The following is a 21101-nucleotide window of genomic DNA, read 5'->3' as shown; positions in this document are numbered from 1 at the left end:
AATCTCTTCAAATTAATTACAACAGATTTGATCAATAGAACAGCTGTTGAAAGGAATTTGCAAAGATATTAATATTACAGATGAACAGTTTTCCAAAAATGCAAAGACTTGCGGCGTTTGAGCAGTCCAGATGACAAGTATGTGGCAAACCATTAATGTGAGTGTTCTTATAGACCTGTTGCGTATGTCAGCTTTCAAAAACCATTTTGAAAACACTTGATGCTCTCTATTGATGCAAGATGCTAGCAATGAAAGCGCAGTGATGCCAGTGATACACTCATCTGAGAGATTTGGAACGTTTGCTTTTTATCTGCAGCAGACAATTCAGTTGCTAATTATATAACAATAACACTGACACTGAAATTACTCGAAAGATTATTACAGATTTAATTAGGCTTTGGCTCAGCTCCAGGGGGTTTCTGTTGATGTCTATTCATAGATTCAGAAGGGACTCTGCAATTAATGTAACAGATACTCACAGTGCGCGAAGAGAAGCTTTTAGCCTTTTACCACACACAGATAAACTGTATTGCAGCAGAAAACAAAACAGGCTGAAAGCTTTCATGTTACGCCTCTTTGTTTTAGAAAACACTCTTGAAATAATTCTGAACACTGTCTTTCTTTCCAATAGCCCTAGGAGGATGTACCCATCTTGGGCAGGAATATGCTGACAGGGATGTTTGGAAACCAGAGCCGTGCCAAATCTGCGTGTGCGACTCTGGATCTGTTCTCTGTGATGACATCATCTGTGATGACCAGGAGTTAGACTGTCCCAACCCAGAGATTCCCTTCGGAGAATGCTGTCCAGTTTGCCCGCAGACAACACCACAGCCTACAAAAGTAAGTTCTCAGTGTGATTACTTTGGTGTTGCCAACTTCGATTGATTTTCTTTGAAATAAAAAGTGTGTCACTCTCTGACCGCTGGCAAATACTTAGAATGGGCAAATTTTGACTAAACATATAAAAAGCAGCCTGAACTTATGCTTTTGTCTCTCTGTTTTGATAAATTCAAGAATACTTCCCTATGTCTGTGTTCCAGGAGAGGATTAGTACCAGATAATAAAATACTTGTTAGTCCCTTGGACCATACAGCTGAAAGCGTGAAGTCCTTCAGCCCGCTTTTACATCACCAATAGGCAGAGATAAAAAGAAGGGGACAGAAGGCAATGATCAGCTATTACATTTTTCCTTTCTTGGCAAAGCATAAGAATAAAGGAAGCAGCTTGTTTGTTGACATGGTGCTCAAGGTATATCCATGAAATCAATGCCAACGCACTTTTCGCAGCATGGTGCAAGCCTGCATTTCTTATCATCTCGATTTGATATCATCATATAGTAAATTTACTTTTACGGAATTATTGCTTGACTGAATGCATTGTAATTAGTGCGTGCCAACTCTCCTGCCGAAACTATCAGCTTAAGCTAGCTATACAGAGGTCTGCCTTGTAGAAATGCTCAAAGGTCGTCTGAACATTTCATGCTTGTTATGATCCATGAGATTAAAAAAAAAAGTATTAAAAAAAAGTTGAAGCATGTCTGCTTCTACAGACTCATAAAGATTCTTATGTGCGTATTTAATTGGGACAGACTTCTGAGATTTACACTGCTTCCAAGTTTTGGCTGAATGATCTGTCAGTATTTCAGTATTCCTACTTTCAGCGTGAACAAGACATACAGATCATCCTACAGTGATCTTCTGCATTTGTGTCCATGCGTGGGAGAGAGGAGAGACGTATGTGTTTGTAAGAGAAAAAGAAGAGGCTGAAAGAGTTGTGTAGGCAGAAGAGGGAGGCAGAAGATGCACTACTACAGTTCTAAAAATAGTGTATATTTTTAAACATGAAATATCACATACAAACCTAGTGCTGCTTGCATTATGGTAGTGCATTTGTACATCCTCCAAGATTCTCTGAGCTACTTCACTGAGCGGGTTGCAACGGTGCAAAGGAGTGGTCCGTACAAGCATGATGGACATTCAAGCACAGCTTCCTCTCCCTTGAGTCTAGGACCTGCTTTCTGGTCAGCTCCTAGAGTGCAGGATTTTTTATTTCAGGACTGAAATCCCCAAGCAGGTTCAAACCCTGTTGAATCAGTTCTGTCGTTCCTGATAACAAAGAACACGTGGGCTACTTTCTTCAGTCTTCACTTTACGAGAGTTTTCTCAGCCCATTGGAAGCTATCCTGCTGACTTTGGGTAATGGATAGGGAAAATCCACCTTGAAAAATCCGAGGCAGTTTCAGCTGAATATCCTTTGCTGTCTCTATCAGCTGAATTAGTAAAAAAGAAAAACCTGTTCTAAAATGTGAATTAAGAATCCGGATATTAATCCGTAAATTAATCATTAACTGAAATGACTGAAAAAATAGATAATCTGGGAGATTAGGTCTGAAAGCAAGTTAAAATTAGCTACATCATTACATTTATTAACATGCCTTTTTATTGGATTGACAAGAATATAAGAAAACTGTCCCTTGTAGACTTAGTGCATTCAGTGGCAAAACTCTGCTGACTTCATTAGCGCCAGTTTTCTACCTAGAGCAGGAACACGCACTTTATGAATGCGCCATAAAAATGTAGATGAAAGGCTGACAAAACAAACAAACAAACAAACCTCAGCTTCTAAAGATGCTGAACAAGAGTAAACAAAATGCGTTTGATAAGTCTATATTCCAATATTTAAATGTCTTTTCATCTTGTTTCGTATGCATATATTCAGTTTTCAGTTTGATTTTGGCTTTCTTTCTTAAAATAATTAATTTTCCTTTTTTTTTTTTTTTCTAGCTTCCATATGCGCAAGGCCCCAAGGGAGACCCAGTAAGTAAAGGGTTGTTTGTTTTTTTTTCTCACGAAAACTAACGAAATTAAAAGCCAGTTCTTACAATGCTATAAATCCCATTCTGACTGCTGAGATACCTGGTTTTACTTGATGTCTGCCTTGTCTTCAAATATGCCTTAAAGCTACTTCGAAGTAATCTCTTTAGCTTCAACACAAATAATTCAGATTGGAGAAAAAGAGAGAGAAGAGAACTTACTTCAAACTGTATTACTTGTTTTATTTTTTCCCAGTAAAAAAAATCTGGATTCCACTTGCAGTATTAATTTCGCATTCAGGAATTGACTAGTTTAATATTTCTGATGTGCTTGATCAAATTTAGGTTGCAGTAAGGCTCTACTTGCTAATAATTTTTTGCTCATGTGAATTTTGCCTACAGTCTATCTCTTTCTTGAATGATCGGATGTGCGCCTAGTTACGCTTCGTAGAGGAAGCTTTGCACCCCAATTGCATATGCTTTGCTGTGAATCGAAGTGTTTGTCCCACAGTACCCTTGCACTCTGAGGCAAGCTTTGATGTCTGTATCTGCTATGTTTGTGTCTCGGCAGGGCTCTCCTGGTTCTCCCGGCAGAACTGGTGCCCCTGGGCCCCCAGGACAGCCAGGGAGCCCCGGAGCTCCCGGTCCCCCTGGTATCTGCCAGTCATGTCCCAGCATCAGCGGAGGTGTAAGTAATCACAGTGATCAACTTCTACTTTGTAGCTCATAAGTAACACCCAACCTTTGCTAAAGTTAGGCTCTGTTAGGTTGGCAATGATTTCCAGACGTGAATAAAGAATCAGTGGGGTTGCAGTAAATCTTGGGTGTCTTTCAGCCTTTTTCAGTCCTCAGAAAACCGTCGGGCAGGTAAAACAGCACAATGTTACAAGTAGCCCACGACTGAAATGCAGCCGTGTCCTGGAGAAACTTCACACACAATATAGTTAATAGCAACATGTCGTTGGATGCTTCATTTCACCCAGCAGGCTTATGGTGAATTGGCAATAGGAGACATCCTCTAACATGTGAATCACAGTATTGTCCCATTGGTTTTGTTTTAAAAAATACATAGCAGAGTGATTTTCAAAACAGTGAAGAACCTATTCATTGTACCTTCACACATACGATGCTTTCAGAGGCATCTGTCTGTAATTTGTGCCTTTGAAAAACTCAGTTGAGTAACAGTCAGGGCTTGGGATTTTTGTTTATTTTTTTCCTGTGAGATTTGGTTGAATTGCAGTTAAATTTCGGTTTTATCTTGTTTTTTAAAACATCTGGTGCCATCCCTGATGATGGTCTTAAATGACTCAGTAATAGTCTGGTTAGTGTGCTGGAGAAAGTACGTTCCCTCAAGCTTAAAGACTAGGGATCTCTCTCACTTTATTTTGCTCAATGCGTGTTTAAAAAGGAAACATTCCCAGGCAACTAGATTGAAACTCAGGTCCTGTGCTTGCAGAGGAGTGCCATTTTGGTTGCTGTTCGTTGTGTTGCCTCTTTATTTCTGGCCCACCAAACCTTAAATTCTCTTTTGAACAGCAGACATAGCTACGGAACTCCTCAGATCTTAGTGGGGTAACGGCCCAAAATCCTGTGACCCCAATATAGCATGAATACTACCAGCATTAGCTGAATAATGAAGACATTTTAGTATTGTTGTTTTAGCTTTGCATATGTAAAAATCCATCTTCTAGGGAATTAGCCATGATTTTTAGGCACAAGTAGCCTTAGTAGCTGTGCTCAGCAATGTATTTTAATTGAATTAAACATTTTCTTCATCTTAACTTTTTTCAGAATGCAGCAGTGTTCTTTGTTGTACTCTCAGTGGTTTGTGCTGCATCATGGGGAATTCAAACTGCAGATCTTGTGCAGCTAGATTTGTTAAGTTGTCGATTCACAGTTAGCACTTAGAGAAGAGGTCACATTGTTTCCCGAGCAATCGAGCAAGGCCAGCTTTACAAGATGCAAAGTGCATAACTGTTACGAATTTATGATAAAACAGTTGATCCTTTTGAATATAGGCTTCCACAGCTTCCATATATTCTTCCCATTCACAGGTGAGCCGAAATTGAAGGAAAGATGTCTTTTATTTTTTTTTTTTCGTTCTGAAAGCAATTGTGTGGAGAGATGTACAGTAGGTTAGCTAACCACTCTCAGTGGACAGCACAACAAAAGAGCTAGCACTTTGGGCCTGGCACAGGCAGATACAAGAGAGACTGAACTAGTTTCCCATTCCAGTGGTGTTGAAACCGAGTGCAGTGACTGATATCGGTAGCAGAGGATCATTCTTGCACCAGGCCAGTGGAAATCTGAGGTGGTTTGGATTGTCGAACAGAACATCGCTTATATTCGCTCTTTTCTGTTCCACCGCTTATCTGCATTAATGCCGTATTATTCAACTAAGTTCCCCAATATCTGAGCAACAAAATCAATGTCAAATAAAAGGCTTACGTAGGCTTTTCGTTAAAAACTGTTTGTAAAATTCATTAATATTTTATGTAAGTGGGCATGTCAGAGGTGCTATCTGCTGTCACAAAGCCCTACAAGGCATGTTTTCTCTCCATAATTTCAACTGAACTTCACTGGTTTTAAGACAAATTGTCCAAAGCATTGAGGCTGTACTGCCTGGCCTCAAAAGTGAGGGCTGTTTATGAATTATCAAGGGTGGAAAGGAAGAAAGGGAAAGATGGAAAATGGCTCTAAGGAAAAAGTATGTAACATTTCATTGTTGGAGATGTGTAAATTCCCATTCAAGAGGTAAAAAAATTTCTTTGAAACTCAAAGAGGAATAGGCTTATATGCAGGCAAAAGATTTTTTTGCTAGAGAATGCCCTAAAATGACTCATGGTTTAGCCACAGATAAAAGATATTTCAAAATAGGCTGTTGGACTGTGCAAAATAAAATACTTCATCAGCTTCCTTGGGAGACAACTAAGTCCAAGAAAGAAAAATTGGGGGTGAGGGGAATTAGAGGTGGAGAAGAGGTAATGAAGAATGTAAAGTGGAGATAATGACAGTTTGGGGGTTCAGATGATGCCCAGCTGTCAGGACAGTGTACGCTCGCAGCATAGGAAGCTGATGTTTCCATGACCAAAAAAGGTACTAGCTGGGCTAGTCTTATGAATGATACTAACTGATATATATAAATGAGTTAATTTTATTCATTTGCCATACAAACGTATGAAAATGCTTGATTTGTAGCTGTATGGGGCTGCTGAATCACGGCCTGCGCCTCTGATTGATCACCTGAGGCCATCAATGAGTCAGCCCTAGGAGCACAGGTGAAGGCAATTCACCTGTGCTGCAGGAAGGGGTGGAGCCCGGCTCCACCTCTCCTAGACCCATTTAAGAGCTGACTGTTAGTGGGGAAGGATCTCTTCTGGAGATCTCTGCTCTGGAGTTTTGTAGTGGGCCTAGGATGTAGGAAGCATTCAATCTATTCCCTTCTCGTTATTATAGTCTGTGTTATAATCTGCTTAGCCAAACTTTCTGGTTTATTTCAGAATTATAAGGTCTTTATATTCATTGATTATTCACTAGCAAACAAGCAAACTTTTTTTTTTTTTTTTTTTTTTTCTTCTCCTTCTGTTCTTCTCTATTTCTTTTGCAGAGTTTCTCTCCACAGTATGACTCCTATGATGTGAAGGCTGGCTCAGTTGGCATGGGTTATCCTCCCCAGGCCCTTGTAAGATGATAAAATCTTTTCTTTGTCCTTTAACTTAAAAAAAAAAAAAAAAAATTGCTTGTAGATTATGCCTTGGGTCTGTGTATCCTGATTATAATGAAACAAATTAAGTTTTAACTTAATTGTTGCCTGCAAGTGGAATGTGTGCAGTTTTCTTGTCATTATGAGTCTAGAAAGTAGCTGTAGATTATCTACTGTGTCTTTACTTTGCCTTTTTTTTTTTCCTTCTCTTTTTGCTTGTCTCACCTTCTGCTTTCTAATCTCTCTGTGATTAATTTTCTTATGCTAGCTTAGTATTTATTTCTTTTTCCTCGGTGTGTTCTCATCATCACTTATTTGCTTGGTATTCTTTTCCTGATAGCTTTTTTCCATTTCCACTGTATTTTTACCTTTTCTACTGTGTCAAGTCTTCCTTTATTAATTCAGCAGCGTCTTGTCTTTACTCAGTATGAATTTCCATACTTGCTCGCATTTCCCCCAACTCACATTTACCTGATAACAAGTAAATAAAGCCCTGCTGTAGTTTTCTTTCATTCCAGGACTCAAAGCTTTTCACATTCTCATTTTATGATTATGAATTATTTTACCCACAGCTATTCAGACTGTGTACTGAACCTCCCTGCTAGGCCTGACCCAAGGTTTTCAAAGTGTGGTGGTTGTGTGTTTTTTTTTTTTGTGTGTGTGTGGGGGGGGGGGGGGTTGTTTTTTTTTGTTTTTTTTTTGGTTTGTTTGTATTTTTTTTTTTTTTTTTTTTTTTTTTTTTTTTAGTGAGCTAAAGCTTGGATTGCTTTGTTTCCTACGTAAAGTAGATGGCAAAAGTTGTAACTCACGACTTCTCTTTTAGGCACTAGGTTTTTTAGTTACTCACAACCACTGGCATGGAGCATTCTTGCAGCAGTGATATCATACTGACATGTGAAAGTCTTTCTTGATTCAGGCAACCTGTTATGTGATGGATGTTGTAAATTGCCATTCTTTGAAGTGAGCTGCTGCTTCATTTAAGTGTAATTGTGATTCCTAACCTTGTGCTGCATAGCCATGTTTGGGTACCACATGTTGCAATATGTCCAGACAGTCCCAAGCAAACTTGTTGTTTTTCAGGGTTCCATCAGATCATCCAGTGAAATAAATGTTGCTTAATTCTGGCAGCTGTTTGTCCTGGACAGTAGTTCATTGTTTTCATGCCTTTAATTTCACCTGTTTATTTCTAGCTCATTAATTTGCTAGTGTGATCATTCATACACTGGTCTATTAAGCCTTTCCTTTTTCATTTGTTTGTTCATGAATTTTTTTCAGCTCCTTGAAGTTTTTCCTACTGCTTATCATATCATCTACATTTTGTAACTTGTGGTCTTTGTGTGGGATGTGCTGAACCAGGTTGATAATAGGGTTACCCTTCAGTTAACAATCGCAGTTAATCCTCTCTAATAGAACATTTTTCCTCAAGAAGCTTAGTGACATCTGCTGTTTTGATCGCAATTAAATTCATAAATGCAATTCAATATTGATTTAATTGGTCATGCTAGAGTGTTTTCAACCAGAGTTGTGTGTGTGTGTATATCTGTCACCTGTTCTTTTATATTGCATCATGCAGTTTACGTGAGAGTGAGAGAGGGTGACAGTGAAGGTGATAAAGAACTGGAATGGGCTGCCCAAAGGGGCTGCAGATTCCCCTACTCTGGACGTAATGAATATCCACCTGTGTTTCCTACTGTAGGAAACCTGCTCTAGCAGAGATTGGACTCAATGATATCTAGAGGTCCCTTTCAACCCCCACAATTCTGTAATTCTGTCATCATGCAATATATGACTGCAATTTAAGTAGCAGAGCAGTACTAGGCAAATGTGACTAAAGTCACTGAAACTAAGCGACGTTTATCATTAACATTACATCGATTCTTCTTGTTGATTCTAATAAATATTCAAACTGAAATAATCTGGAAGCATAATAAAATTAAGAAAGTCAGTGTAGTATTGACTTCTGTCAATACCGTGCCTGGTTTTTTCTCAATCACACATCTCCATTTCTGTCTTTCCAGTGTCCCTCTACTGTATGTGGGCTGATTTTGTATTTTACACCTCCATTTCCCTGTACTTGCTCATATAACTCCCACGTATCGGTTTTGACCTTTACCTTAGTACGTGTCCTGACTAAAATCCAGTCATTTATTCGCAGTCTGGAGACACTGATAGTGAGCAAATGCCATACCTGACAACGAGTTTATCTCTCCAGTGTTCACCCTGAAAAAGAATAACATCTGTTGGTTTGTCGGCAGATGTCTGACCAATAGAATGCAACTGATGAGTTGACGATTCCAGTCCACGTTGAATCCAGTCTTAGATTGTGCCAAAAGTTTTGCAACAATTAAGAGAGGGACTGCCCGTTGTATTCTTATACTGACGGCAGCCCGATCTACTAACTGCTCTGCCACTAGGTGTATTTTTTTACTTCGAAAATAGCAGCTATTACAGTTGTTATTATCTTCAGACAAAAGACAATCGGTGAAAGAACGTTGTCACATATGCCCAGTATAGTAACATAATCTATTATATATACTGCTATCCTAAAACTATACCATTCATCTTGTGTTATGAAAGTAAATTTCCCAAAACATCTGTATTATGTGACCTATTCTGACACCATATAACAATATCCTGCAAAACATGCGGTGTGCTGTATTAAGTTGTAGCATATATTGCTGTATAGCAGCACAGTTTCTCACGTAATTCTCCTAATTTTTTTTTTTTTGGGGGCTCTATCAAATATATGAGAAATTAAATTTAGCAGAAGTCTTTTTTTGAAGAGCCACAAATAGCTGCAGTAAACTACTGGGATAATTTTCTTGTTATTCTGTTTGCAATATCAAGTGCTTCTGTAGTTGTTACTGCTAAATGTGGAAAATTTAATGTTTTTCCCAAGTTTTGAATTTCTTTGCCTTTTTACTCATTTACTTCATTTTTTACCCATTAAGCAAGCAACAGTGCTGCCGATTTTAGTTATTCTTTATGTACAGAGACATTTTTTCCTCGGAGTCCTTTGATTAGTCCAGGTAACATGTATGCTTTATGGCTTTGCTCTGTTGTGCTCAATGGCAAAAGTATATGCAGTGTTGAAAAGCGACAAGAATATGGCCTTAATTCATTAAGTCCTAGGGTCATAACCGGAGTTCACTTACTGTACCAAGTGCATGTCACAGTGGATTTTTCTCAGTACTAATGATCGTTCATATGTAAAAATTTACTTTGTAGTTGTTGGTGACTATTGCAGCTGCACTAAGCTTTCTATCTATATTACGCTGATATAATGACTGTTTTTCAATCTGCAATATAGAGTGGCTTTCCAGGACCCCCTGGCCCCAGTGGCCCACCTGGTCCACCTGGTCATGCAGGTCCCCCTGTAAGTAATATTAATCTTTTCATAAATGTCTGACTATTTTATCGGAGCCTATCCATTTCTGTGTCAGAAATATTAGATGCAATTTTGACTGTTAAATCAAGACACTAAGCTGAAGCTTTTCACGGTTAGAAGTCACTTCTTATTCTGGGGGCTCTCTACCATCTCAGCAGAGAGACTCGGTATCTGAGGGCTTTATACTGTGCTGAAGTCTATGAGTGTCCTGGGTTTACTGCTATTCTGTCTGGTATTCTGGTATTGTCCCCAGGGCTGAGTTTTGACCTTAGAATATATCGCTGCCCATGAGCCATTGCAGAATTCCCAAATGTTTGTTCCCACAAAATTGTCACAGGACATAAAAGGAAATGGAAATCCGAGTGTCCGCTCAGTGAACACACGAAGGGTTTGAGGTTTTAGAGATGTAGTTGTAATTCTGTTCTCATAGAGGCATATTCTGATAGGTTATGAGATCATTATAAAATAAAGTAGCACCATGGCACAGTGCGTGGAATTCTTCATGTCTTACCTGCTTTTTGCTGCGTTATAGGGCTCTAATGGATACCAAGGTCCCCCTGGAGAACCGGGACAACCTGGCCCTTCTGTACGTATACGTTACTTAACATGATGTTTGTCAAAGGCATGATCTCAAAAGCATGCATCTGTGTCTTCATCCTATCTGTTTACTATTGTGTGTGTCAAATGCGCAAACATTTTATGGCAACTAGTGCTTTTTTAACTTGAAATTATATTACTACATTATTCTTAATGTTCATTATTTTTCTTCAGGGTCCTCCAGGCCCTGCTGGAATGATAGGTCCAGCCGGTCCACCAGGAAAAGATGTAAGTTCACTATTAATCATAATATTTGTAGATTCAAAAATGGGAAAAGCAAAAGTTCATCAAATAGAAAGATGGAGCACACAGATAGCGTTGGATTTAAGAATTTTTAACTTGACAGTTTCTTGATTGGACACCGTGGCTGTAAGAAATTGTATTTGCCTTACATTAGTTATTTGTACCTTCCAAGGAAGTTACAAATTTAGCAGGCAATTTGTTTAAGGGAAAAACAAACAAATGAATATACGACTCCCTAACCATGAATTATTTTTCATCGGGTGCAAAATAATGAAATTAGCAGTTAGAAAAATGAGATGATAAAGGTGTTAACTGCTCCCTACAAGTCTTGCTTTGAAAGTTAAGGTTTTAAAGCCGTCTTTTGACTCACAGCTGGAAATCCCGGATAGGTATAGTACGAAGAGACAATCAAGTAGTTTGTGTTTGTTTTGAGTGTTTATATGTGGTGATTCCACTTGTTCTTAAGAGATGGATTGAAATTTATTACTTGTAATCAATAGCTTCGTAAAAATTGAGTTAATTTAGCCAATGTTTTTTCAGAAGATATTTACCCTGGTGTAATTTTCCCCACCGTCTTTGTCTGAAGTTTCTTCTGCTTATTTCCACTCATCTTGATTTACCAGGACCTGTTCTTTGTCTGTAACTTAAGTAATAACAAAGAAGTCAAAAATACACTTTTTTTCTATAGGGAGAACCAGGAAGACCAGGAAGGAATGGAGACCGTGGAATTCCTGGATTACCGGTATGAAAAAATCTACAAGCGGTTTTCTAATGACAGGATTTGTTTTCTCAGTTCACGTTACTCAAATGAACGTGATGCATAATGAGCAGTGGTTTGCACCCTTTGTTCGGTAACCATGTAACTTACTCATCTTTCTGTGATTGCGTGTTTAGGGTCACAAAGGGCACCCTGGAATGCCTGGAATGCCTGGAATGAAGGGTGCACGAGTAAGTACTGAGTATTCTGAATATAGTGAAGTCTATTGGTCGACGTGAGCCGTGGAGTCTGTTGTTCAGCTGAGCTGTAGAATCATAGGACCACCAAAGTTGGAAAAGATCTCCACGATCATCCAATTCAACCATCTACCTATCACCAGTAGCTCCCACTAAACCACGTCTCTCAGTATGGCATCTGAACATTTCTTGAACACCTCCAAGGACGGTGACTCCGCCACCTCCCTGGGCACCTCCAGTACCTGATCGTTCTTTTGGAGTATTTCTTAATGTTCAAGCCAACTCTCCCCTGGCGCATCTTAAGGCCATTCCCTCTAGTTCTATCACTAGTTACTTGGGAGAAGAAGGTGACTCGCACCTCACCAGAGGCTTCATTCAGGTATTTGTAGGGATGGATAAGGTCACCACCGAGCTTTCTCTTCTCCAGACTAAATAATTTCAGTTAGCAACTTAAATTGTAGTGCCCCATACAAAATGACATATTAAAGCGTGCATTCCAGGAAAACATCTGCTCTTACCTAATGTAATTATAGGTGTGGAGACTTCCAAACTTTCCCTCAGAAAATTTTCTGGTAGCTGATAGCACTCCTTTTTAAATATAGGCTCCTTTGTGTAAAATCTTCTGTTATCGTGTGCTGATGCAGCAGTGCCAGTAAAGTTATAAAATCCCACAGGCATAAGTTCTTTCCTCCATCTGCACAGCACGTAGACTGAGACCCAAGTCTACCTGGAAGTGTTTCAGTATTATAAAGATACGTGTATGACGTGATAAATCTAAGCCTTTATGCACCGCTTAATGAAAGTATTATTGAACGGAATTAAAATATTTTGCAAAAAAGAACACTGAGTGACCAACAGTGGCAATGTGGGCTACACTATTAAAGTGAGTGGCTAGAAACCAGTATTTGTCAGCCAAATAATTAACTTATTGTTAACAGTTTTTTTATTAATGGATTGTGTAGAGTGTAAGACAATGTACAGTCAAAAAGTAATCGTTATAAAAACAATTGCAGTGCCGGAATAAGTAAGCATGGTATTGTATGAACTGTACTGATAAAAATGCAAGCTTGATTTAGATTAGTAGCTATTGTATAACCAACTGTTTGTTCTCTGATTCCATCTACATCATCATTCTTTAATTTTCTGACGTTATACCTTTAAATATGAAGGAAAATAATATAAATGTATGTAAAATGAACCAAAGTTAAAGAAGGTACATTCAAGGCTCTTCTTTTTATCACTTCTATGTTTTGTTTGTACTTCAAAAATAAAGAGTAAGCAATTATAGCTATAAATTCATTTAACCTTTTAGAAATAATTGTTTCTATTGACTGCTTGAAGCACTCAGCTTGCATCTGTTACCTTGCACCTTCTAATGAAGTAACGACTATTTGCATTTAGCATTTATTCTATATCTTTTATAACATACAGTCAGTAAAATGTATTTAAACCTCTCTTTTAATATCAATATTTCATCTGTGTGACGGTAGGAAAACAAACTGAAATGAGACTGAAAGTAAGCTCTCAGCAGTGTAAACTGGAGCTCACAACTTATTCCATGTACACAGAGGTACTCTGTCGCTCTAGTTTTCTCACGTCGTTTTTTCTTAATATAATCTGCGTTTGCTACTGCAATTCTATAAGAACATGTAAAATGTCTTATTTTTCAAAGGCATTTTCAATTCTTTTCAGATTTAAAATAATCGTAAGAAACAACTCACTTGAATACTGTTCACAGATCTGCTTTTCCTTTCCCGCAGGGTTTTGATGGAAAAGATGGTGCCAGAGGTGACAGTGGTGCTCCTGGTCCGAAGGTAAAATAGCTAGTATAATCTTTTGGTGCAGTACTCTTCTCCATTACTTGTTATGTAGCTGTGCTTTGCATGTTATGCTCTTATAGAAAGCCATTAAGTATTGAAACTCATTGAACCTCCCCGTGAAAAGAATGGGAATCATTCTGAAAAGAGTTGGACTTTATAAACCATATGTTGCCCTGACTTTCTAGCTGTGAAAGACGCAAGATTCAAAAATGAGAGGATGTGCTCAGATCATTTGACTACATTGTATAAAAAAAAAAAATTACCAGGTCTTCCCTATTATTTATATTCTGTTTAGATAACTTGTTCCGGCACTTTTTTAGGTGTCTCACATTTCACAGACATCGGTTCATACTGTGGACACTCTGCACCACGTGGACAGGCGCAGAGAATTGGGTTGTCTTGAGTCCATGTCTCTTCCGCTTAGATAAATCAATAAACGTTCTCACCGCAGTTCATTCTATAATTGTTTGATGCTTTCTTTACACCACAGGGTGAAACTGGTCAACCTGGAGCAAACGGATCACCAGGCCAACCGGTAAATATTTGTGTCGTGTAGCACGTAAATGGCAGTGCCAGTGGCATTTTTTCCTTAGTAGATTAACTCATTTTTCTTTTAATTTTTTTTTTTAATTTTCTTTTAATTACCCTATTACACGCATTACTGAGCTCTGCAAAGAAAAGAAACGGCAGACCCTATGTATTCAGGAAGCTGTGTGGCAGACTAATTTCCTCATGTTTTCTAGGGACCAAGAGGTCCAACTGGTGAAAGAGGAAGACCTGGAAATCCTGGTGGCCCTGTAAGTACTTAATTGCAACCGCTGATCTCACCAACGAGCAGCACGTTATTTCAGTATGTTGGGAATTCCCTGGTCATGGATTTATCTTAAAATAGTTGTATCGCAAGGGATTGGAAAACTACATAGCTGTAGTTATTGTAGTTGTCCATTGTAGTTATGTAGAAAACTACGTGACTGTCCTTTTCTTAAGAAATCTCACGAGTATCTATTTTCCTGTCATATCATAACAGTGCAAGGCACACGAAGCGATAAATATTTCTTCCGTAATAGTTAGTTAATCATTACTCTAGAATGTCTCACCTGGGGAATTCTTGTTTTTTGGTAAACCGAGTGGGATAGTACAAACACAGAAAGATGCTTTGTGAGCGATGGGACTAGAACATGGGTTCTGCTTCCAAGCAAACGCTCATACCTCTGTTCTTTCCGTAGGGTGCCAATGGCAAAGATGGAGCCCCGGGAGCAGCAGGCCCACCTGTAAGAAGACTTACAGTTGTTTAAATTTAAATGTTTGTGTTCCTCGAGTGTTAGTCAAGATACTTGAAGCCCACAGTGAAAATAGGTTTTTAACACTGTAAATCAGAAAAAGCATAAATCTGGAGACAGATTGTTCTCAGAGAACGTGTGGATAGATAGAACTGCAGTTCTCTATGCAGGAAAAAAAAAAAGAGCAGTCTTATCAATGGCAATATTTAGCTGAAGTGTGCAAAAGTTTTTTCTTTTTCATCTTCATGATGAAACCTCAGCGTGCCCACATGTATGTATAACGCTTCCTTTGAGTTATTTTTCTCTTACATCTCTTTTCTTAATACAAATTTTAATGTGCTTTTTAACTTAATCTATTTCATGATAAAATTGTGGGTTTTTTAAATCTCATAAAACACAAATTCAGCTGAACATGAAAGTCAGGGTAAGTGACATATAGGTGTGATGTTTTGGGTCTAGCCAAGCTTCATCTTCTACAGCGTGATTTATCTTGGTTATTTTGCCAGGTGTTTCTTTATTCAGAGAATAATGTCATAATCAGACATCTTTTTTAAACTTCGGATTAGTTCTATCCATATGGCTTTTTACTTCTTGTATTAATAGCATTTCTTTCACTTTTTAAGGGTCCTCCGGGTCCCCCTGGAACTGCAGGATTTCCAGGCTCTCCAGGTTTTAAGGTATTTAGCTAAACAGATGCGCTAACATCAGATTTTGTCCTTTTTCCAATTGGACAGCCGTCACCTTTCATCTTAGTTTTATGGGCACTCCTTTTTCTGGCTGCCGTTACACTGTTCACAAACGTAGAACCGATGTGTTTTCGTATGCAGCATGAGCTAATCTTCAAAAGCACCCACCCTAACATGCAATCCAGTGGTAGATCTGCTGCTTTTTGCAACTTAATGGGAGAGTCTCAAGTGAACTTTCCGCAAAGGAGTGGTGCAGCATTTTTTTATTGGAATGTATTGAGACCACGTGCCTCAGCTTTGGATAGCTGAAATGATCTGGCTCTTGCACTCAGGTGACATGGTAGTGTTTTTCTTAAATTGTGCAGAGGAGAGGAAGAAGCCATGAAGATGATTTCCCTGGAGTCGTGACTAAAATTGATTCCTTTTTCAATTCTGCTGTTTTTCCTTAGGGTGAAGCTGGTCCTCCTGGCCCTGCTGGTGCTAGTGGCAGTCCTGGTGAGAGAGGAGAACCCGGTCCTCAGGGTCATGCTGGGCCCCCTGGACCTCAGGTATGGAAATATCAAAGGAGGGCTGGAAGGCATAGGGTTGGAATCTCTTCACAAAGCCCACGGACTCCTTTGGTTTAAGCACGCTAGGTTAGCAGCATTAATTATTTAGATACTTCTCTTTTCCAGGGTCCTCCTGGAAGAGCTGGAAGCCCCGGCAACAAGGGTGAAATGGTAGGTACTTCTCACGTCAGTGTATATTGCTGCACTATGTTAATGAGGATCACTTTTAGACTGGGCAGAATCCAGCCGTGCTGAGCTCTGTTAATCCCGATCCCCTTTTGGCTCTCTACAGGGACCTTCTGGAATTCCTGGTGCTCCTGGTCTTCCAGGAGGCCGTGGTCTTCCTGGTCCTCCTGGTACAAGTGGAAACCCTGGAGCAAAAGGCACTCCGGTGAGTTACTAGGGTCCATTACAACAGTTGTACAAAAGAATTTGGTGAACGTAGTTTACCTCAATACCCTCTCTCCTGGCAGCTTTACATCACACATAGTTCTTTGAGAAATGCTCACGGACTTTAGTGGAAGTCATGTCAGTGTCTGCGCTGGCTAAGAAACAGCCATAAAATTATTCTCAGCGGTGCTCCAGATTGCGTTGGTTCTTTACTGGATTTTCAAAGAGTCTCGTACATTCAACATCCAGGTCCAACTGATATACTAATTGTGTTGTAATAAAATTGTGTTGTAATAAGTAATTAAGATAATAAAAATTAGTCAGTGTTTTGAAATATATAATGTGTATCTCTTAGCATTTTAGCATTTTATCATAGCTCCAGAATGAAAACATGATGCAGTCAGTAATGACATTTTCTTTTGTTCAGGGAGAACCTGGTAAGAATGGTGCAAAAGGAGATCCGGGCCCTAAAGGCGAACGTGTAAGTGATTGTGAAATGCCTTCAGAGGCTTCTTCCAAGGAAGTCTAAACCTGAATTGTTCCACACACAAAAAACATGAGGGTTTTTCCTTTTTTGGAGATGTCTAAGTTTGCTGGTGGCTTTTCTTGTTGCCAGGGTGAAAATGGCACTCCAGGTGCTCCTGGACCTCCCGGTGAGGAAGGCAAAAGAGGTGCAAATGGTGAACCTGGCCAGAACGGCGTCCCTGGAACACCCGGAGAGAGGGTAAACCACTGTAGATAACCATGCACACTGCGTATATTTTGAGTTTGTATGGTAGTATCAAACTCTGGAGGAAGAACTTGGCTCCTTGTTAGTTCTCACCAAATTCAACACGTGAAGTTGGGTACAAAACTTGGGAGAGTTCTTATTGAGTTCCTAATCTGAGCTGCCAAGCTTGGTTCTATCTCAGACTGAAATAATGTCCTTCTGTATTCTTATTTTTTTATATTGAGGAAGTAATGTGGAAATCATGTCTGAAGCTTCGTTCTGAAAATCAACTATAAGCTGTGAGAAGCACACAGGGATTGAAAAAAAAATTAACTTTTATGCAATTTTTGAAAGTTTTAAAAAAAGAATATTGACAAAATTATCTGTGAAAAGTTAAATCAATGCAAAGTCTTCTACATTCAGGGTATGTCTTCGTGTTTATTTTCTATGTGCCTTAAAAGTGGATGTCAGCAACAATATGATCAGGATCTTATAATGTCTTTATTGCCAACAAATTTTGTAGCTATTCAGTAACTTTCCAGAGAACGTTCTCTCAAAGAAATTCTTGGATTGATTTATTGAAAAAACATAGCAAAGACATCATGAATTTTTCATTTTTGTTCCCACCTAAATCAAAGGAAATAACCATTTTATTTATAACGCCTAATTGAAGAATTTGTGGCAGTATTTTTTTGAAGCTGTAAGGACCTATGTGATGCACGGTAAAAAAATTATATTAAATATATACGATAGGCTGTAAATGGTAACTTATCATTAAAATTTCTTGTGAGCAATAATAATACAATAGAATAATTATCGGAATAGAACTAGAAGTAAATAATTCTGCAAGACTTGAATGTGTTACTTCATTTTTTATAGTAATTTATTTAAAAAATAATTCCAATGACTAACGGGACTAACACAGGTCCTGCTGAAATAAGTGAAGGACAGTCTATGAGGTTTTATCCAGGCAAAAATGACTGTTCTCACATCCCTATCGCAGAGAAACGTAATATCCGTGTATTTCATTCATTAGTTTTCTGAGAGTCTAGAGGTATGCAGTTTTGAAAAAGTAATTTGCGCTGCCTCAGTCATGTTGTCTGAGATGCGTATTTCATTCATTTATTTGGCAGGGCTCTCCTGGTTTCCGTGGCTTACCCGGTAGCAATGGACTTCCAGGTGAAAAGGTACAAGTCGTCCTATAAATCCATCCCAAACTTCTGTGGAATCCACGTTAATTTGAATTGACATATTCAGATGCAGTACGATACTCGTTTTCTTGGTGTAAATTTTCATGTCTTTTTTTAGGGTCCTGCAGGTGAACGTGGCAGCCCAGGTCCCCCTGGCCCAAGTGGACCTGCAGGCGACCGTGGACAAGATGGAGGCCCAGGTCTTCCAGGAATGAGGGTAAGTCAGGATGTCTGCAGAAAATAAAACAAATTCTATTAGAGGTGCTTCATCGAAGCAGATGAAGAAAGCACAACTAGAAAAGAACCCTAGAGATGTTATTACATCCTTTAAATTTAGTACGTAGGATCATAGCATAATAGATCAACATACAATAACTTGGAGCATTCACAAACAATAGGTTGTGTGTGAAAGCATGCAGTTTATACAAAGCTAGAAATGCTCCACAGCTCTCAGAGTACAACGTGCACTGTTATTAGTTATGGCTTTAATGTGAATGTTGTGTCTTTTGTGTTTTAATAGATTTTAAAATGTATTATACTTTTAATACTTAATAGATAATTAAATTTGCTTGTTAAAATAAATATATTTATGAAGGTTGATACAAAAGTAATGCTTGACGTTTTAGTATTTTGATCTGTGATGTCAGAGGCAGATGTTGATGGAATGGCAGTAGAGGTTGAACCTTCCCGCCAATATTCCATTCTGTTTTGTTGCTGTGCAACGGATGGCTGCAGAGGAGCGGTCTGACAAAATGGCAGTGTGTAGCAAAAAAGCTCAGTTGTGGCCTGAAGCAGCAATTGAGCACCTGGCGGGAAGGCAGGGCCAACCCAGGGAAGCTCAGGTGCATGCAGTCCATCTGACCGTGAGGGGTGGGGCCAGGATCCACCCCTTCCCTCATCTTAGCTAAGGGTTGGCAGCGGAGGCGAGGGTGTCTCCCTGAAGTTCCCTGCATACCTGAGATTTTCTAAGGGTAAGCAGTTTCTTTTTGTTTCTGCATCCATAGCTACCGCATTTGGGCCACGTTCTCATTTGCTGTAGCATAGGATTGTGCTACTGTGCTGCTATCACTGGACTTTCCGTCATGACAGCGTTACAGCATCTGACGTGGAAGATGTGTTACTGAATTTCTCCTTGCAGAAAGACTGCGCCTATTTATATTCATGCTGAACCTTCATGGAGACTAAAAGGGGGATGCGAGAGCAGTGAGGTGGTGGGTGGTGTCAGCAGTAGTGACAGTGGGTCGCCTATGCTGGTGCGGATTTTTACAAGAGCACTGCACGCAGGCTCTTGTTCACCCCTGGCAGGAATGCGCAGCCAGCAATAGTGACGATAGTGAAGAACAGTTTTTTGTAGCCAAGAATTAGCTCTATTCAAAAATATTTTTGTGCTGTTTCTATCTGTTGTATGTTCCATGTGAATAAATGGGAGGCATTACTTTTGGGGTGTTTTTATTCAAGAAGTTAAAACCAAGAAAATTTTTTAAATATGGTGGATTTTTTCATATTTCTATTTATGTATTGTCAACTGAATTTATGTGTTTTAAGCTGAAGAATAACGCTTTTTTTTTTTTTTTTTTTTTTCTTCATTTGCAGGGTTTGCCTGGGATTCCAGGAAGTCCTGGAAGTGATGGGAAGCCTGGCCCTCCAGTACGTACGCTGCATGTATTTTATGCCAGTCCGCCCACTATCCTTACTGTGATCCAACATTGTCTATTTGGTACATTGTTATCATAGTCAGATAAACTTTGTCTAGTTAGTTTAAATTTACAGGAGCAGTTCAGATGCTGCTGCTTTGTAAGAGCTTTTTGCAGAGCTTATCTTTCCGTGTTGCTTAAAATACAGTATATCTAAAAGCATGGCTGAAACCTAAAATACATTATAAATCTTGAATTGAAGTGTCTCTAGCCTCCTCTTTAATGATTCATAGATGTGCTTTTATTTCACTTCACTGACGTTATGTCTTCATTTCTTTTCTGTCTATCCCAGGGTAATCAGGGTGAACCTGGCCGTACTGGTCCACCTGGCCCAGCAGGCCCACGTGGTCAGCCTGGTGTAATGGGTTTCCCTGGTCCGAAAGGAAATGAGGTTAGTGGGCTTTTTCTATTTGTCCCGTGTTTATGCTTGAGTAGTCACGTGCTAAAATTACGGTGCTTCATGGGAGGGTTGATGCTGCAGTTAAGTTATTGTATATGGACCAGAACAGGTATTTTACACGTGATCTTTCTCTTCTGTAAGGGTGCGCCAGGTAAGAATGGAGAAAGAGGCCCTGGTGGACCACCTGGAACTCCTGTAAGTTTTATTCGTAATTTTTTTTAGTAATATAGTAAAAACATTAACTACTAATAACTTGGTTGATGTTATGAAAACTGTATCGACCCATAACCTCAGCCAGTTTTGTCTTGGTACAGGGTCCTGCTGGGAAGAACGGTGACGTTGGCCTCCCTGGTCCGCCCGGACCTGCTGTAAGTGTGGGAGTCCTGTTAGAGTCACTTAACCGCTGTTGCCAAGGTGGTCTGCTGCCTAGACAGAAACTGCAATTTTACGGGGAAGAATACTTGTATGTTCTAAAGAAAATCTCCTTTTATGAGGACTAAAAACGCTAGAGCTCTTCCCCACTTTTTTTTCATACATTAATACTCAAAGCATTGTTAAGAGAAACCTGAGGCAGGTATACCCGGTGTAAGTTGAAATGAGAAGTCAGTTCACTGCTGCCGGGGGATGTACCAGCTTTTCTAAGTGAGACGTATTAGTACTCCCTTTGAAGTTTATCAGGGCTAGCAA

At 39.2% G+C, this 21101-nt stretch overlaps 1 protein-coding gene across 1 annotated transcript in view; it reads left to right on the top strand.

Moving 5' to 3' along the window:
- Positions 1 to 21101, top strand: part of COL3A1 (collagen type III alpha 1 chain) — a 55578-nt gene that overhangs the window by 15368 nt on the left and 19109 nt on the right. The window contains exons 2-26 of the mRNA XM_010713346.4: positions 632 to 840; positions 2784 to 2816; positions 3384 to 3500; positions 6420 to 6494; positions 9826 to 9891; positions 10436 to 10489; positions 10675 to 10728; positions 11432 to 11485; positions 11638 to 11691; positions 13458 to 13511; positions 14008 to 14052; positions 14261 to 14314; positions 14744 to 14788; positions 15421 to 15474; positions 15933 to 16031; positions 16158 to 16202; positions 16324 to 16422; positions 16849 to 16902; positions 17038 to 17145; positions 18264 to 18317; positions 18439 to 18537; positions 19914 to 19967; positions 20307 to 20405; positions 20556 to 20609; positions 20729 to 20782. Coding sequence (XP_010711648.2) covers positions 632 to 840; positions 2784 to 2816; positions 3384 to 3500; positions 6420 to 6494; positions 9826 to 9891; positions 10436 to 10489; positions 10675 to 10728; positions 11432 to 11485; positions 11638 to 11691; positions 13458 to 13511; positions 14008 to 14052; positions 14261 to 14314; positions 14744 to 14788; positions 15421 to 15474; positions 15933 to 16031; positions 16158 to 16202; positions 16324 to 16422; positions 16849 to 16902; positions 17038 to 17145; positions 18264 to 18317; positions 18439 to 18537; positions 19914 to 19967; positions 20307 to 20405; positions 20556 to 20609; positions 20729 to 20782 — 1787 coding nt within the window. The remainder of the gene's footprint in view (positions 1 to 631; positions 841 to 2783; positions 2817 to 3383; positions 3501 to 6419; positions 6495 to 9825; positions 9892 to 10435; positions 10490 to 10674; positions 10729 to 11431; positions 11486 to 11637; positions 11692 to 13457; positions 13512 to 14007; positions 14053 to 14260; positions 14315 to 14743; positions 14789 to 15420; positions 15475 to 15932; positions 16032 to 16157; positions 16203 to 16323; positions 16423 to 16848; positions 16903 to 17037; positions 17146 to 18263; positions 18318 to 18438; positions 18538 to 19913; positions 19968 to 20306; positions 20406 to 20555; positions 20610 to 20728; positions 20783 to 21101) is intronic.

Source organism: Meleagris gallopavo, chromosome 7, assembly GCF_905368555.1.
Source record: "Meleagris gallopavo chromosome 7, MGAL_WU_HG_1.1, whole genome shotgun sequence".
Classification (NCBI taxonomy): domain Eukaryota; kingdom Metazoa; phylum Chordata; class Aves; order Galliformes; family Phasianidae; genus Meleagris; species Meleagris gallopavo.
The sequence above is the reverse complement of the archived record's forward strand: the minus strand, read 5'-3'. Positions and strand labels throughout refer to the sequence as shown.